Genomic DNA, 18,265 nt, shown 5'->3' on the forward strand with positions numbered 1-18,265 from the left:
CTTGAGACTACTTTTTTAAAAGGCAGTGTGGACAGATCCGTGCAGTGTCACTTGACTGAATGAGCTATGAGTGCCTCCAGCAGTTTAGCTGCGTCCGCCCCCAGGCTCTCCAGTAGTCGGTGATCAGGTTTGTGACCTGTAGCTTAGATTCCCACACTTGGGGGCTTCTGTTTGGTGCTCACCATTTCCATCTCTGGTCAAGAAAAACAGGAAATAATAAATTTGAGTCAGATTTCTCACAAAACTTTATAGGGATTTACAGAGAAAGAAGACATTTACTACCAAAATGACCTCAGTCAAACTTTTGATTCTCTTCAGAGTTTCTGTATCCCTATCGCCAAACAACTGAGCTTGAGCTTTATTGTATTTTTTTTTTTTCGTGAATTCTTGCTTGTTTCCCACCATCCCTCGAAGGTCCAAAGCAAAAGAAAGCCAGCGGCACAGCAATAGCTGAAGAGCTGGCACTGCAAGTGACACATCAGCATTTCATGTTCTATTAGTTCCACATCTGAACTTAAGGTCGCAGTTCACTTTTTAGGAATCTAATTCGAATGTCCAGGTATATGCAGTAATAGAAGTCAAGGCAGCCTGTGGCCAAGGGGCACCTTAGCTTCCCTCCTCAGCTTCAGAACGAGGAGTGAACCAGCTTTCCCATCACCTACTCAGCGATTCCCTGTTCCCTTCCCGTGTGTGATTCCTGACTACCTCATGAGACGTCTCACCTAGGAAGGGCCGGCCTGGTGGATTGCTGTAGTATGCTCTGTGTTCTTAAGTAAATTCCCAGCAAGACACGTGAGTTTTTAGGAACTTTGTAATCACGCACTTAGGTTAAATGTCAGTTTAGCAATTTGTAATGCTATTGTACGGTACACGCCTGGGTATTTGAAGTGTGAAGTGTAACTGTCAGTGTGCTGAATGAGAAGTGCTTTGCCTTCTCTGGAAGGCACTCACTAATCCACAGCTGCCTGGGAGCTGAAGCCCAAGGTGCAGGTTGGCCCTTCTACCTTCAGCTAAATCCATCATGATGAGGGCGTGTCCCTTTTCGGCTGGGGTGTCTGAGTTTCCAAAGGTCTTGCGGAGACTGCCCTGAAGCCTTTCTTTAAACAGGTTAATTGCAGCCAGTCAGAATGCAATCACCCGGCTCCAGTGTGCCTGTGGGCTGACTGCAGAGATGAGCCGGTTGTCAGCTAGGCTGGCACAGTCTGGCTGTGAGCAGTGGTACTGGAGTGGCCTTTGTCGCCATCTTCTGGAAGCTTCCGTATGTTGCAGTGTGTGTCAGTCATTTCAGAGATAATCGGCAGGCTCTTGCAGTGTGAGGCAGGGCAGGGGTGGCTGCGGTTTCCTTTTGCCCTCATGTTCTCCTGGATCTGAAATGCAGTAACCTAATTTTTGGGAATTCAGTGCTTTAGGGATTACTTATGCTTCAGAGAAGGAGAAACCCCATTCCCCAGGGTTTCAGGGTGAGCTGCAACGTGTCCAGTACTGCGCCGTGGCCTGGGGAGAGCTTGGCTGCCCCTGCAGCACCCAGCCCTGTGCGTGTCCTCCCCTGCCTGCCCGGTGCCCGCGGTCACTGGCACGCTAGCGGCTTTGTGAGATCCATCTGTTCAGTCAGACATTTGCCTGATTGTGTGGGATGAGCAGCCAGTGAGTAGATAATGGACATCTAAATGCTGGTCTCCTCCATATGCTCCAAGTCTTAGTTACAGACCCCATTAGGAAAAGGCAAGGACGGTGGAGCCCCATGAACCAAAGGTAAGGACTTTCCAAGCTCCCTGCCCTGCAGGATCAGGAGCTGCCCGCTGGGCCAGGCTGCAGCATTCTGGTGTCCTAGAAGTTGTGTTCACCCTCCACTGGCTTCCTGGCCACCCAGAGATGTGGGTCCCAGCCCACCGAGTGGAGCCTCTTGCTCCATTGCCAGGTGATGTGAGGAGGAGGGGAGCTTAGCTGCGTGTGCGTGGTGTGTGCGTGCTCATACCCTCCCCTGCACGCAGCACCCAGTGATGACGGCAATGAAGCATTTGCGCCATCCCAGGTAGTGAAATACGAAACTACATGAAGGCCAGGCAGAGGCAGCTGAGGGAGGCAGGGATCCTCTGAACCCTCAAGGTCACTGTTTTAAGGACTCCTTGATTCTACGGACTTTTTCCACTAACCTGCACCTTGGCTTCAGCTCCCAGTTCAGCTGTGGACTAATGACCACCTTCCAGAGAAAGCCAATGTCAGGTGGCTGCTCAGTTCAGGAATTCAGTGCCTTAAAGTAAACGCGCATTCCTCCGCTGCAACCCACCTTATCCCCCGCCCCTGCATGGATACCGCCGCAGGTGACTGCAAAGGCACGGGAATGACGAGGATTGAGTTTACCTGTAGCAGACTGAGTTTTATCTTTTTGGACCCCATAGGTTTTTACCAGCTATATTGATCTCCTGTACCCAACAGAAGATAGGAATGACCGGTTAAGAGATTCTTATTTCTTTACCTGTGAGTGCCAGGAGTGCACCACCAAGGACAAGGTAAGGTTGTTCATTGGGCAAGAGCGCTGACTGCACTCTGATCTCAGGACCTCTCTGCGGAAGAGCTTCTCTGACTTGGTGGATCTCCTCTGGGATCTTTTTGACCCTTTAAACCCTCCTTACAAAGACAGCCAGAGGGAATCCAGTTAGACCAGGTCTCTGTTCAAACCTGCTCCTAGTAGCTAAAGAAAACATTTCCATTACACCGTACAAATAGGAGAAGGGTCTGCCAAACTGCTCTTTCTTGAAAAGAAACAACTGCTCAAAGGAGGAGAGGGGAAAAGCGCATGAGTGTAATCTTTAGGCTTTCCAGCCTGTTCGCCGGAATATGTGGAAGTTTCCCTGGCATTTTCCAAATTGTTCCGTCAGTGCTGTCCTTCCTTAATTCTAGTCTCTTGATTCGTAAATGTGTGAACATGTATATCTGCCCATAGCCAACACATTTTAGATAAGGAGTATCTAGAAAATTAATCTGTTTGTTTTGTTTCTGTAAAAAGGTAATGGAGTACTGAATTTCTTTAGATACATTGCCTGATTTCCTTTCATTCTTTTGTAACCTTGGAAGGGGCCAGTGTCTCTCTCTGTATGGGAATGTGTATTATATGAGAGGTTTCCCTAGCAGTGTGGTTTCCATGGGCGGTAACGCATTGCTCTTGTGGACATTTCCTTCAGGATAAGGCCAAGGTGGAAATCCGGAAGCTCAGCGATCCCCCAAAGGCAGAAGCCATCCGAGACATGGTCAGATATGCACGCAACGTCATCGAAGAGTTCCGGAGGGCCAAGCACTATAAATATATCCTTTACAACTGCCCTGATGGTTTATTATCCCTTGCCAACAAGGCAAGATGGGAAGTTGGAAAGAGAGCAGGAGAAGGATGAATTTAAGATTCTGAAAACCAAAGGAGGAATGTCTCCTGGTAAATGTGTAAAGACATACTGACTGCCCCGATGTGGTGTCCATCCTCTCGGAGTTGTATGATCTTATTTCCCCTTGTTTGGCTAGTTTGGCTGGGAGCTCCATGTGGTGGAGGACCATGAAGGACAGAGCCTTGATGGCTTTGTGCGTTGGGTATTTGACTTTGGGCAGTGCACAGTGCCAAGGGCCTTGCTTATTTCAGCTCTCCTCGCTGGCACACTCTGAGCAGGGACTTTGCTCATTCCCATGCAGCAGATGAGGAAACAGCCTGATAGATATTAAGTAATTTGCCCAAAGGACACAGCCGATGGTGGTAGGATCTAGGATTGTTTCCCAGCTCTATCAGAATCCGTATTCTTAACCATTGTATTGTAGCATTTTCTTGGGAGTTGAAAAGGGATTCGATTTGTACTCTAAATGGTAGAATTTAAAAGCAGTGAGAGGAAATTAAAGAAAGGCACATTGTTTCTCAGCATAAGAAAGAACTTTGCCACTGTGGGAGTAGTGCTCAGGGTTCCAACTTGGGTGAGGATTTGAATTTGATTAGAATCGGGATTCTAATCAGCATTGTTTACATCAGAACTAAGGGTCTGGACCCTGCGGCTAAAATTCTTTTGTTGAGCGGTTCGGATCTTCAGGTTTTCTTCTGGAGAAATATAATTCCTTTCACTTTTGCTTGGCTTTCTGTAAGTTACTTTTTCATAGGGTGAGGGTGAGAGGAGTGGATGAAAGAACTCCTTGAACTCAGCCTGGGGAAGTCTCCAGGCAGCATGGACCCGGCAGCCGTTTCCTTGACTCCACAGCACCCCCTAGTGAACTGCTGGAGATCTGCGAGCTCAGCCAGGAGAAGATGAGCTCCGTGTTTGAGGACAGTAATGTGTACATGTTGCACATGATGTACCAGGCCATGGGTGTCTGCTTGTACATGCAGGACTGGGAAGGAGCCCTGCAATATGGACAGAAAATCATTAAGCCCTACAGGTGATTGCAGAGGCTGTTCTAATCCTCCACAGAGTGGAAATTGGTTGTTTAGAATGTATACAATAGTGTCATCTTCCTGCCCATTGCTCAGACTTGCCTAGCGCAGCTGCCTCTTCTCTGGAGGTGCTGGTGCGGGGCACTGCTCCTGAGTCAGGCCCGTTCTCACCACCATCCCGAGGAGACAGGTTGAGGTTATACAGCGGATACTGGGGCAAGATCCCTCCCAGGTCCATCCAGGCTCATATCCGTAGTAGTTAACCCAGGCTAATTTTGAGAAGTCACTAGTTTGCTTCTTTTCCCACCCACCACCTAGCAGTTAAACTTGGAAGTTTACCTGCTTTTCATCGTTACTCACACCATCCCCTTCTTTTGATTTTTCAAATTACAGCCCCAGTTTGCAAATGGGGAAGCTCTGGGACCGGTGGGTTGACCGTGGTTATCTAATCTTCCCCACCCCAGATTTGAAAAAAAAAAAAAAATGCTTTTTAATTTGCAATAATAATATTAGCCATGGAGAGATGTCCTGCCTGAGAGGGTTACTAAACCTAAAAGTGGGTGACAGACAGAAGTTGGGGCTTTGTCTTCTGACTCTGACTAGACACTTCAGGGCTGGGGTGGCCTAGATGGGATCACTGGAGCTCTTTCTAAAGGCATTGATGTTATGCATTTATAGGGTACATCCAACACCAAGTGGGCCAAGTGGATCAGGGTCACTGGGCATTAGACCCAGAAATATGTGTTCTGGGACCATCTCAGGTGTTTCTCAGGAGTTTGAGAAGCCTTCAGTCCCCTTCCACTTCCGAGTTTAGGGTCTGTGAAGGTCCGTGTCTGGTCTGAATGTCTACTGCCCACTCCACTCTCTACTTACCCCACTGTGCCCTGATCAGCCAGCAGGGGGAGCCCAAAGGAAGCCAGCTCTGAAAATCGGCTCTTGGAAACAGAATTTGTTAAACTGGGGATAAACTCAAATTTTCCCTTTCTCCTGGAGTGGGTGAGGAAGTCCACTGGCCTCATGCACAGTTCTGTCTGTGAGATCTGTAGGGAGAGAGGGGCAGACAGACAGCATCCCAGCCCTGTAGTTCTCCCAGCAGGGCCTTGCTGTTCTAGACCCATCTTTATCTGCGTGAGCCCCTCCCAGAAGCCCAGCTCTGGTCCTCTGTGGGGCCACGGGTCCCAGGGCTGCCTCCTGCCCAGGAATACAGCTAGAACATGTCTTTTTGGACTGACTTTCAGGAGACACAGGGTGAAACAGCCTAGCCTTTAACATCACCTCTTACACACATGTAAACACACACACGGGCTTACCCACCAGCTGCCTCTGGGCCCTGTTCTTAGGGAAATGGCTGTTTCTCAGGCAGACTCCATCAGTCAGCCTTTAGGTACAGCCAGAGAGAACACCGGCTGTATCTAAAGCCCCTGCTGGACAACGGGGAAAGAACATCCAGAAGACATAGGAAGTGTTCTGACTTCAGAGCGCTTACAGTTTTGCTAAACCAACTCATATCATAGTGTGACAGAAAGCTGGGGTCTTAAGACACATTGGTGTGGGTGTGTGGGGGGCTGGGGGATTGGGTGGGTGGATGTGTCTGAGTACCTAAGGTGATAGGCCTAATTACTGCCTTCATAAATGGGACATTTACTTCACAAGGTGTTTTCCCAGGGTCTTCCTCTGGGCATATTTGAAATAGAAAAACCTGGATTGGGATTGAAGGTTGTATTTACAAATGCTTTTGAATAGGATTTCTTCTGCAGTTGTTATGTAGCTTTTCAGAAACACACAAGCTACAAATAATGAACAACGTCTGCAATGATTCAGCAGGGTGGCAGCGTCCACACTCTCCACCCAAACCCTGGTGGGATTTGGAGAGGCCGCTGGTGGGGAGAGGTTGGCCCTGAGCATGGCAGCCTCTGGGCTTACTGCACCCAGCCTGTGGGTGGCTCAGCAGCCTCTGACATAGTGGCCTGTTGTCTCTTCTCTTGTTCTAGTAAGCACTATCCTTTGTACTCCCTCAACGTGGCCTCCATGTGGTTGAAGCTAGGGAGACTCTACATGGGCCTGGAACACAAAGCCGCAGGGGAGAAAGCCCTGAAGAAGGTATGTCTGTAACTCGGCCTTAGAATTCCCAGTGGCCAGACGGCCTCCTTAGCGCACCTCCTATGCCTCACCAGGCTGAATGGCTGAAGCAGTGGAGGGTGAGCAGCTCTCACCCACCCTCTGGCCGTGGGAGCAGCAGGGGTGGGTCCTGCAGGTGAGGGTGCAGTGAGAGAGTGCACCTCTGCTGTTCCTGGAGGGATTCTCCATTTGTTTGCCCTTTAGGATTTTCAGAATGATGATCCCCAATTGTGGTGAAATCAAGGAGGTAGGGAGAGTTAGGGTTAGGATGTTAGAATTACGCCTTTGCTGTTTCTAAAATGCACGTAATCATCCTCTCAGTTCATTGAGGACCAATTACATACTAAGACCCTTGTGTGCTTTTCCTTTGAATTCTCACAAAAATGAGAGGCTTTCCTGATGAAAAAAAGTGAGGTTCAAGCAGGTGAGGTGAGTAATAGCCTAGGGTACATAGCAGGGCCTTCATTCAAATGAGGGTCTAAGTTGAAAGCTTCAGCTCCTCCCACTCGAGCTGTGGTGAAACTGGTGGGGAGCCAGGCCCCTGGGCAGCATTCGCCTTTGGTTCGATGGCTGCCCGGTGCTGCCCAGGAGCCAGGCCCTGACCCTCACATCACGGGAGGTCAGAGTCATCCTCCTGAGTATTGATTCTCGTTGTTTGTGATGTGGAATTCACAGTCAGTACAGTGTAATTTAGGGGATAATCCATTTACTCCTGTAAGAGACTTTATAAAATGTTGGGGCCATGGACAGGGCCTGCAGGCGTAATCCTTCACCTTCTCCAAAGTTTCCCAATAGACTATTTGGGAAGATGGAACAAGGCCCGCATCCCAAATAAAAGGGTCAGGGCACAGCCAGGGTGGAAGGGAGCATGAAACAAAATTTTCTGTTTTAAACCATGGAATTTGTCTTCTGAGAATTAGCCATTTAGGTCACAACTGTAAAGTGTGTCAGGTGATTAAGTAATAGATCAATGAAGGCTGGAGCAGATCTGAGCAAGGAACGTGAGTCTTGAAATGAATGCCCAGGCAGGGTCGGCACCTGAAACAGGTGATTTCCAAAGGCTTGCACTGTTACTTGGCCTGCCTCCTCTTGGCTTGAGATCTAGGAGAATAAATAATAGATAGGAATGCCTGTCTTAGTCACAAGCCGTCAAAAATTCTCTGGGGGAATACTTTTTTCTCTGAGTAATTTGGCTGAATACAAAAGAGCAAATATATTCTTAGAGATGACATTTGATGTAAACTTCCTATATGTCAGGCATTGTTCAAAACACTGTATCTGTATTAACAACCTGGAGGGGTAGGTATTTTTCCAGTTTTACAGTTGGGGAAAATGAGGCACAGAGTGGTTAAGTAAATTACCCAAGGCCACACAGCTAGGAAATGATTAAACCACTGGAAACCTGACCATTTTACATTGCCTCACTATAAAGAAACCTTAAGTACATTCTCTCTAGCATCCCCCAATGAAACCTGCTACATTTCTTTAAGTTTTTAGAATATGTATTAAAAGGAAAGAGTGTGCTTTTCGGAAGGGAAAAATAGTTTAACCTGGTCTTGCAGATTAGTAATGTCAACTAAAAATCAAAATAGCTTTGATGTAAAACTCACTATGGACTTTTCTGTACCGGCATCACCTATTTTCTGGGTTAAACGTAGTAAAAAAAAATTAGTCCTTAAAGCATGTTTTACTGAAATTTCTAGAATCTTGGGGCAAGAGAATATCATGAAATCTGTTTCACGACATCATTTCTCCAGCTGCTACCTGGATATTTTTGCAGAATGTTTTCCCTAGCAGGAGACACTGAATGAGTTGGCTACCAGATAGTCTTGTCTCCTTTTTTCAAAAAAAAAGCCAGGTCCTGGTGGAGAACTTAGGCTCTAATGGCCAGTTTGCATCCTGTGCCTTAAAGCAGAGAGATCCAACTTAAAGTTACCCTGGGTGGAGGTGTGAGGGGATTGGCTTCTAGGCTGTCATTGTTTGTCTCGCTCTTTCCTAGGCCATTGCAATCATGGAAGTAGCTCACGGCAAAGATCATCCATATATTTCTGAGATCAAACAGGAAATTGAAAGTCACTGAAACTATGCAGCATTTCAGTTTTCATTTAAACACTTAGTTCGGAAACCTTAAAGGATTTGAATATTCCAAATTGCACATGTCACTCCAGCATCTCTGTAAAATAATTGGAATGAAAATACTTCTTGCACTTAAACCTTGCACATGCCATACTTTGAGGTTAGTCTGAATCTTGAACTTTAATACCAAATTAATTTTGAGTGCTTTTGTTTCCTGAGAGATAATGGCATGGTTTCATACGCTATACTTCGGACAGAGTTTTAAAAATGCAATTATTTTTTTCTTTCATGCCTCTTGTAATGTTCTGAACAAACTTGAATGATGAAAGAAAATAAAAGAGATATCAGTATTTGAGGTTTGTGTTTTCTTCTGTCTGTGGGGAGGATTTCTCAGTGGCGGTGGGAGCCCAGTCTTGGAGTGGAAGTGACACGTGCCGTCCATAATTCAGCAAGCTCAAGTCTTCTTCCTTGGTACTGGGGTCAGGCAGCCTCCTTTATTCTGCAGCAGCTTTCGTGGGGCTGTGCCTGTGGAGGAAGAAAATGGGAAGAAAGAGAAAAAGGTACAAGAAGGAAAGAAAAGTATCTGTGGTGGGGGAACAGTCCAGTGACCTGAGCGCCCTCCAGCAGGCGAGATTTCGAATCTGTTCGCTGGCGCCTGGTATTCCTTCAGCGTGTAAAGGTGCTTAGTGCGTGCTTTGCTTTCTTGGCTTTTCCGTCCCCATCTGTCTGAAAGCAGACTTGCCATCTCTCATTCTGTTGATTGTTCTGTGCAGTACTCTCCTTTTTTGGAAAGACTCCAGGGTATGCTTGGGAAGGAAAAAAAAATTTTTTCCTTACCAACCAACCCTGTGTTGTTGAGTAAACACTGATCTCTGCCCACACAGACAACCGGAATCCAGCTTTCTGCAGCCCCACAGCCTAGACAGCAGCAACCTGGGGAGTTGTTTGTTAGCAACCATTGTGCAGAAGGACCCAGCACACGTTCCTGAATGCAGTGTCTTGTAGTCCAAAGAGAGGAACTTCCCCACTGGTTAATAAGTAAAGCCTGTTGAAATTTACACGTCAATTACCTTTCATAGTCATGGTCTGAAAACAGCTAGAACTGCCATAAATCTGGTAATTTTCCTTCCCTCCTCATCTACACGCACCCGCATCTTCACACACACTCATGCCCCTCTTTCACACGCAGTTTACTGCACACAGTGGGATTTAGCAGATAGAATGCGTTCTTTTGTCCTGTGTAGTCCAATAAGACATTTATTGAACACCTGGTACTATCTATGCAGAATGCTCTGAGTAGCTCTCTACGTGCAAAGAGAAGAGTAAGGCATGGTCCTGGGTCAGTGGAGCTTAGTGTTTTTTTTTTTTTCTTGAGACGGAGTATTGCTCTGTCGCCCAGGTTGGAATGCAGTGGCGCTATCTCAGCTCACTGCAAGTTCTGCCTCCCGGGTTTACGCCATTCTCCTGCCTCAGCCTCCCAAGTAGCTGGGACTACAGGCGTCCGCCACCACACCTGGCTCATTTTTTTGTATTTTTTTAGTAGAGTTGGGGTTTCACCGTGTTAGCCAGCATGGTCTTGATCTCCTGACCTCGTGATCCTCTCTCCTCGGCCTCCCAAAGTGCTGGGATTACAGGCGTGAGCCACTGTGCCTGGCCCAGAACTTAGTGTTTTAAGAATGTTCATTTACTATATATTCAGTGACGAAGCCTAAAATAAACTTAGCCTACCGTCTCTATAGGTTTTATAAAATTTGCAAAAGTAATCCTTTCTCAGTAAATTCAAGTAATGGAAAGGTATGAGAAAAGTAAACTTCTTTGTTCCTCACCAGTCCCACTGCCTGGAGCTAACTACCATAAACAGTTTGCTTTATGGTCCCAGGTTTTTCCATTCCTGGATGATGTATCTATATAAATAGATTTAGAAGAGCAAAGACAGGATGGTACTGACATAGGATTTTGTAACCTGCTTATCCAAATGAACAAAATGGATCTCTTTGCACTTCAGCACTTACAGATTTGCCTCATTCTATTTAGAGACAGAATATTGCATTGGATGCATGTCATTGTGGACTCAGTACTTCTCCTATTTATGGACAGGAGATTTTTTCCCAGTTTGCTGCTATTACAAACAATGCCACAATGAATGATCTGAAACATAAAACTTTGCTGTTGTGTGGTAGCATTTTGGGGTATTCCCTGGAAGTGCAATTTCAAGATCTAATAGTGGGAATATTTTTAAAATTTGAATAAATATAGCCACATTTCCTTTTGTAAGAAAAAACTGCATCAGATACAAATAAGATATAATAGTATTTGCTTTCCTCTCCCTCATAACATTGTATTATCATTAAAATGTTTTTGGCAATCTAATGTGTGAAATATTTTGTTTTATGTGCATTTATTAGTGAGATTGGACTGTTTTTCATATATTCAGGATTTATTTTATTTCTTCGGTGAATTGACGTTCATGGCTGAGCTGTTTTTAGCACAACACTTTCTGACACCAAATGTTTGAGGTTTCATCTCTCACCAGCTATTCTCTAACTCTTTGGACACCAACTGTGTGTCCTACAATTCAGTTCTATTCTGATACTACCCTGGAGTTAGCGTCAGACTCCATAGGTTTAAAGACTGCATCCCACAAGACTTCCCTCACTTCAGACGCCAGTTGGAAGGATCTCACTCGGTTACCCAGGCTGGAGTGCAGTGGAGTCATTTTTTGTTTGTTTGTTTTTAGAGGTGGGGTCTTGCTGTCTTGCCCAGGCTAGTCTCAAACTCCTGGCCTAAAGAGATCCTCCCACCTCGGCTTCCCAAAGTGCTGGATTACAGGCATGAACCACCTTGCCTGGCTCCCAGGTTACCCAGTTTCTATCTGATGTGGAGGGGGTTCCCACAATCCCCTCACCTTCGTGTTCAATGATTTGCTAGAATGGTTTATCAGAGTCCAGAAAACATTTTACTTCCTATTATTGGCTTATTATAAAGGATGCAAGTGAACAGGCAAATGAAAGGGACATAGAGCAAGGTCTGGAAGGGTCTTGGGTACAGGAGCTTCCATCCTCATGGAGCTGGGATGTGACATCTTCCTGGCACGTGGACGTGTACACCAACTCAGAAGCCCTCCAAACCCCATTGTGGGGGGTTTAAATCATTGATCATTTAATGACTTAAATGATCATTAGTCATTTAATGAAATCATTAGCCACTGATGATTAACTCAGTCTCTAGCCCTTCTATCTTCTCCACAGGTTGGGGATTTGAGGCTGAACAATCCAAGCTTCTAGTTAAGGCTTGATCTTTCTGGAGGTCACCCCTCATCCTGAAGCTACCTAGAGGCCCACCAAGAGTTGCCATATTAGAACAAAAGAGACTCCTGTCACTTAGGAAATTCCAAGGGTTTTAGGAGCTGTGTCCCAGGAACTGAGGACAATGACCAAGTATCTTTCTGTGACACTAAAGGACACCCTTTGGTCTCTGACCACAGATTCCTCATAAAAAAGGATGATATTTACTGGCACATTTCTAGCTTCCCATGTAGTCACTGATAAGCCAGTCTGTCATCCTATTGCATGAAAATGTCTCCCTAGCTGAGGCACTCAGGCGTGCAGGCTTCCAGTTGAGCTTGTCACGTTCCATAGGTGAGAGTGATCTTGGCAATATGTCTTCACCCTTCCAGGCCTCTGGTATAATTGAGCTAAGAGACAGTATCATCTCTTGTTCTGAGCCTTTTTCAAGATGTCAGCACGATACTGGATTTCCCCTGTTACATAACTCATTTACTCATTCCTTTGCCCTCAGCTGCTATTTCTCCTCTCCATTTATCCCCTAACTTTGTTCATTCACCGTTAGGGGATATGGAACCTAATTAGCTTCCACCTCTGTGCTCGTCTAGGTTGCAGACAGCAATACCAGTCTAACGAACGCCTCCTCTTCAGTCCACTCCCTTCGGGTAGGGTAGGATTCCATAGGTAGAGAACTAGTGGGCTATTTCTGACACTAGGCCATAGAGCTGCATTCACTGGTAACCCCGATTTTGCCAGATAGGATGAAGGCCTAACCTGCCCCATCAGGCCCTTCGGAATTCTGACATAAAGGTTTAGAATAGTTCCAGTTTCTTGCTTAGAAATCATTCCTGCTTCCAGCACTGGTAGTTGCAGCCCTGATCCTGGGACCACTGCATCAGATAGGAAGAAGAAAGGTGAGATGATGTAGGGAAGGAAAAAAAAAAAAAGTGGTCATACCAGAATCTTTTCCTTGGGAAGAATGGTGGTCATACCAGCACCCTTTCCCAACCCCTCTGCCCCAGGTTCACCAGGAAAACAGGACTCTCTCCAGTGGGGACACTCCCTTAGGCCCCCCTTATTTTGTGTGAGCACACACTTGTGAAGGCATGGAAGCCAGCCCTTCCTGCCTCTATCTCCCCCAATTTTAGACAGTAAATATTTCAACTGCCTGTTCCAATTCTCTTATTAAGCCATTTCTCTGAGGGTAATATGCAACACAAAGTGCCCATTTGCTGAGATATCGCTTCCCACTGGAGGACATGGTGGGCTGCAAAGTGTGTCCCTTGGTCTGGAATAGGTGCGCTATCTTCTGATTCTTTTGTAGCATTCTGAGCATACTTGCATCTACCATTGGGTAAGCAAATCCCAGTCCGGAGTCAGTGTTGATTTCTCTCAGGACCCAGTTGTAGCCTCCTGGGCCTACTGGCATTAGCCTGACTTGTGAGCTAAGTGCAGGGCCCCTACCCCACCCAAAACAGCCCTTACTGGCATTTTGTTTCTCAGAGGGTGCAACAGGAATATGTCTAGATTGAGTCTATCTCTGCATTGTTGCAGCCTGTCCCCGCCATGTCCACTCATTTCATGGGCCTAGGGGGCCACCTAGGTGAGCACATGAGGGTATCTGCTGTTGATTCCATTTATCTTCTGATGCTGGAAGGGTTTTCTTTTGATGGGCATGGATACATCCTACTTTAATGCACTCTTCAAATTCGCATGGTGGTTCCCATCTGGGCTAAGTCCCACAAGACTGCCCTCACTTCAGATGCCAGTTACAAGTATCAGGTTCCCAGGTTAACCATACTTCTGTCTGACTTGGCTACAAAGTCAAGGGGTTCCCACAACCTCCTCCCTTATTTTATGTTCATTAATTTGCTAGAATGGCTCACAAAACTCTAGAATCTAAACACTTTACTTTCTACTACTGGTTTATCATAAAAAGGACAAATGAATAGGCTGATGAAGAGGTACATAGGGTGAAGTTCGGAAGGATCCTGAGCACAGAAGCTTCCGGTCTCATGGAATTGTGGTATGCCACCCTCCTGGCATGTGGATGTATTCACCAACTCAGAAGCTCTCTGAATACTATTGGTCAGAGGGTTTTATGGCAGTTCCATTACATAGGCATGATTGATTGATGAACCATTGAAACTGACTCAATCTCTAGGATCGCTTTCTTTCCAGAGGTTGGGGATAGAGCTGAAAGTTCTAAGCTCCTAATCAAGTCTTAGTCTTTCGGAAGACCCGCCCCCATCCTGAAGCTATCTAGGGGCCCACTAACAATTGTCTCACTATGGCTGGGCACGGTGCCTCACGCCTGTAATCCCAGCACTTTGGGCGGCCGAGGCGGGTGGATCACAGGGTCAGGAGATCGAGACCATCCTGGCTAACACGGTGAACCCCTGTCTCTACTAAAAATACAAAAAATTAGCCGGGCATGGTGGCGGGAGCCTGTAGCCCCAGCTACTTGGGAGGCTGAGGCAGGAGAATGGCCTGAACCCAGGAGGTGGAGCTTGCAGTGAGCGGAGATCACGCCACTTCACTCTTGCCTGGGCGACAGAGCGAGACTCTGTCTCAAAAAAAAAAAAAAAAAGGATTGTTTCACTAAAACAAAAGAGGCTCCTATCACCCTTGATATGAAATTCCAAATTTTTCTGTGATACCACATGGTCATTGATTGTTTTGCTATTTGTTAATGTCTTTCATAATAACTTCTGAGCTCGGTATATATTAGGGTATTAGCTCCTTGTCATATATTAAAAATATTTTTACTTTAGTTGTCCATTAACTTTATTTTTCATGACACTTGCTGTACAAAGGCAGATTGTTTTCATCTTTAAGTGAAGAAAACTATTACTGGTTTATTATAAAAAGTAATATTAATTTGTATTTAAATCTTTGATCTAGCTAGAATTTTTTTTTTTTTTTTTTTTTTTTTTAAGACTGAGTCTCGCTCTGTCGCCCAGGCTGGAGTGCAATGGCTCAATCTCGGCTCACTGCAACCTCCGTCTCCCGGGTTCAAGCGATTCTCCTGCCTCAGCCTCCTGAGTAGCTGGGGTTACAGGCACACACCACCACGCCTGGCTAATTTTTATGTTTTTAGTGGAGACGGGGTTTCACCATGTTGGTCAGGCTGGTCTCAAACTCCTGACCTTGTGATCCACCCGCCTTGGCCTTGCAAAGTGCTGGGATTATAGGCATGAGTCACCGCACCTGGCAGAATTGTTTAATAAGATATACAGGCCAAGCACACGGGCTCATGCCCGTAATTCCAGCACTTTGGGAGTCCGAGGTGGGCTGATCACTTGAGCCCAGGAGTTCAGGATGAGCCTGTGCAACATGGCAAAATCTCATCTCTATAAAAAATACAAAAATTAGCTGGGCATGGTGGTGCACGCCTGTAGTCCCAGCTACTCTGGAGGCTGAGGTGGGAGGATCACCTGCACCCAGGAGGCACAGGGTTCAGTAAGCCGAGATCATGCCACTGCACTCCAGCGTGGGCAACAGAGCGAGACCCAGTCTCAAATAAATAAAAACAATAAAATATCCCATGGTACTCCTTAATACATTGTAATTTTCATTTATTGAATTACTTGTTGAATTATTTATTTTCCCATGCTGATTTGGAAGGGTACCATGATCATTTCTCTAAAACTTTGGTTTATTTCTGCAGTATTTCATTCTATTGATCTATTCTGGTGCCAGCAAAATACTCTTTTCTATTGTTGCGCTGCAAAGCTTTTAGTATATACTAAGGCTAATCCTTCTGGGTTCCCCTGAATTGTTCTGGTGTTGTGATTTTTTATTGGACTTGCACTGGAGTCAGTGATATACAGAGAACTAGCCTCTTCATGAGTCTTCCTATTCAAGAATGTGACAAGTTTATTAATTCATCTAAGTTTTGCCTCAGAAGGAGTTTTGCTGTGTTTATACAAGTTTCATTTATTCTTTTTGTTAGATGTTTGTTTTCTTTAGCTGAGTTTTTTCCCCCCATTATGTTTCTTAACTAGTAAATCTGGCAAGTTTTTCCCATTTATTTTCATTAAAGAAAGTAAGAGGTAAAATCACATAAAATAGCCACATTTGGTTCTGGTATTGTAATCTTATTGCATATTTGTGTGTGCACGTTGCTGTTTCTAATATTTATCTTTAGTTTTGTGGGGAATTATTCTGTTTCTTTCTTTTTAAAAATTTTCTTCCCCAGCTCTGCTAACAGTATATTTGGAGACAGATACGTCTACTAGGTTACTGTTTTATCTCTCAATTATATAATAAACCTCTACTTTTTCTGTTTATCAACCAAAGAAAAGAAACTGGTTCTATTTGCTCAGCTCACAAAAGAGAAAACGAATTAGTGTATCTGTTCTCCTGCCATTCTACCCGATTTACTTCCATTTTCATTGGCCCATTTTGTCTATTATCATCTTTTTTAACATTATGTAGCCTTTCTTTCAATAATTGTAATTGCTTTGTTGCTACAGTCACCATAGAGAATTAAGTGTATGTTTAATGAGATTTGCTTGCCATATCCTTTCACCCCAGAGTGGCTTACAGTATTCTCATTTTTTTGATGTCAAACTAGTTGGGATCTCTGGTAGTTCAATGACCGCTTGTATAGTCATGGGGGTAGTCAATGTGTTACTGGGAGAAGTTGTTATATTTTTCTGTTACTTACCAAGGATACATAAAGCATCTACCCACATACGAGGGGTTCACCGTGTATGTGCTATGGCAGTTATTGGCTGAAAGTCTGGACAGGACAGCCACCTTTAAACCTAGAGACAAGTTGAGCTGTTATAAAACTGAAAGGCAAAAGTAAGAATTTGGATTTTCTACAGCAGCCTGGTTGGTGCCTGCCTTTTCCACATCAACAGTTTGGTACCTGAGTAAATGACAGTGGAGGAGGAGTAAGGAGGGGCTTGGAACTTAACAAGGCTTATTGCTGCATTTGTGAGAAAGACCTATTTCTATGTATTCTTCACTCCACTTGCCTAGTGATCACCCCTTTCAGGTTTCTTCTAACAGTGACAACCTTGGGAATTTCAAACTAAATCTTCAGTATGATAAGGTTATACATCACTAAAAAGTGGGTAGCAGTAAATGGGCTTTAGAAAACAAAGCATGCAGGTCTTCCCAGGCACTTTGAACTAATGCAAACATATACAGTACAGAAAAGAGAAGATGTAACTCTTTTCTCTGAAAAAAAGGTTTATTGCATATGGAAATCAATAGATATCTTTTACAAAAAAAGGTTAGAACAAAGATCTCACATTTGTAAAGGCACATATGAAACATTTTATAGCAAGCACAAGGGCAGTGAGAACATCAACAAGGTTCAATATCTAAATAAGACTTTATAAAAACAGATAGGAAACAGTGCAAAAAATACTGTCAAAGTCAGTTCTATACACCTCATAACTGTGTATACAACTGGCAAGCATAAGCTTATTTACTGATATAAAATAGCACATAGAATAGCATGCATAGTTTTATTTTAGGCTTTTCGTATTATTAAATTGATAGGAAGTCTATACCAAAGTACAGTTGACATGAATATTGATAAAAACACTCCCCAGCTTAGAGAATGTCCTATAAACATCTCAGCCCTCTCTCTGCTTACAACTACACTTTGGTAGTAAGGAGACTGGGCTTCCATCTTGCAAGGTGGCAAGTGGCCACCACAGGGGGAGAATGTGCTCTCAGGATCCCAAGTCCCAACCTGGGAATGCATTTCTTACGGCAACAACAGAAAAGATGGTGATTAAATGTCTGGGTCAGCCCACAAAAGCCAGCCACATCTGACTAACACAGCCCTCCATTTGGGCTGTGGTGGAGGTCAGTGGGCTCCTATGGGCTGGCCCAAGAACCGTAAGAACAAACCGGTTTCTAAGTTGGGGACTTGCCTGTACATTGTTTCAAAATGAAACCTAATAAATGTCATTTGTTTTGAATGACATTGTTTGATACCAAAATTCACAATATTTTGTGAAACAAAGAGCAAGGAAAGCATCAAAATACTGAAGTAGGGAGCACAAGCCTAGTCCAGTGAAACAAACTAGATTAGCTTGTTATTTGATGTAACACAAGTTACATAAGGTTACACGTTTATTAGTAATCTGCATATTTAGACCTTTTTCCCACTGAAGTATCCTCAAGCACATTAATTAGCTATTGAAGGAACAAAGGACATACATAGGAACTCATCTCTGATGAAGTGTAACTTTATGTCAGAAAGGAGAAGGCTAATGAATTTTTAAGATTCCAAACAGTGGCAAGAAAGTTGGAAGGAAATTGCAGTAAAATTGTACAATGTTCAAGTTGAAAAAAAAAAATGGCTCTGAATTACACCATTCAGTTCTATGCTCAAGGTATATATTAGCTAACACTG

General features: G+C 44.7%; 1 protein-coding gene across 2 annotated transcripts in view; it reads left to right on the forward strand.

Annotated features, from left to right (window-relative positions):
- The window catches only part of SMYD2 (SET and MYND domain containing 2), a 55,778-nt gene extending 46,832 nt beyond the window's left edge, over positions 1-8,946 (forward strand). For both annotated transcript variants that reach the window (XM_005540829.4, XM_074036488.1), the window contains 5 exons: positions 2,400-2,510; positions 3,183-3,303; positions 4,233-4,407; positions 6,394-6,502; positions 8,520-8,946. In XM_005540829.4, coding sequence (XP_005540886.3) covers positions 2,400-2,510; positions 3,183-3,303; positions 4,233-4,407; positions 6,394-6,502; positions 8,520-8,600 — 597 coding nt within the window. In that variant the 3' untranslated portion in view covers positions 8,601-8,946. The remainder of the gene's footprint in view (positions 1-2,399; positions 2,511-3,182; positions 3,304-4,232; positions 4,408-6,393; positions 6,503-8,519) is intronic.
- Positions 8,947-18,265: the final 9,319 nt, after the last annotated feature.

This window comes from Macaca fascicularis, chromosome 1, assembly GCF_037993035.2.
Source record: "Macaca fascicularis isolate 582-1 chromosome 1, T2T-MFA8v1.1".
NCBI classification, from domain to species: Eukaryota; Metazoa; Chordata; class Mammalia; order Primates; family Cercopithecidae; genus Macaca; species Macaca fascicularis.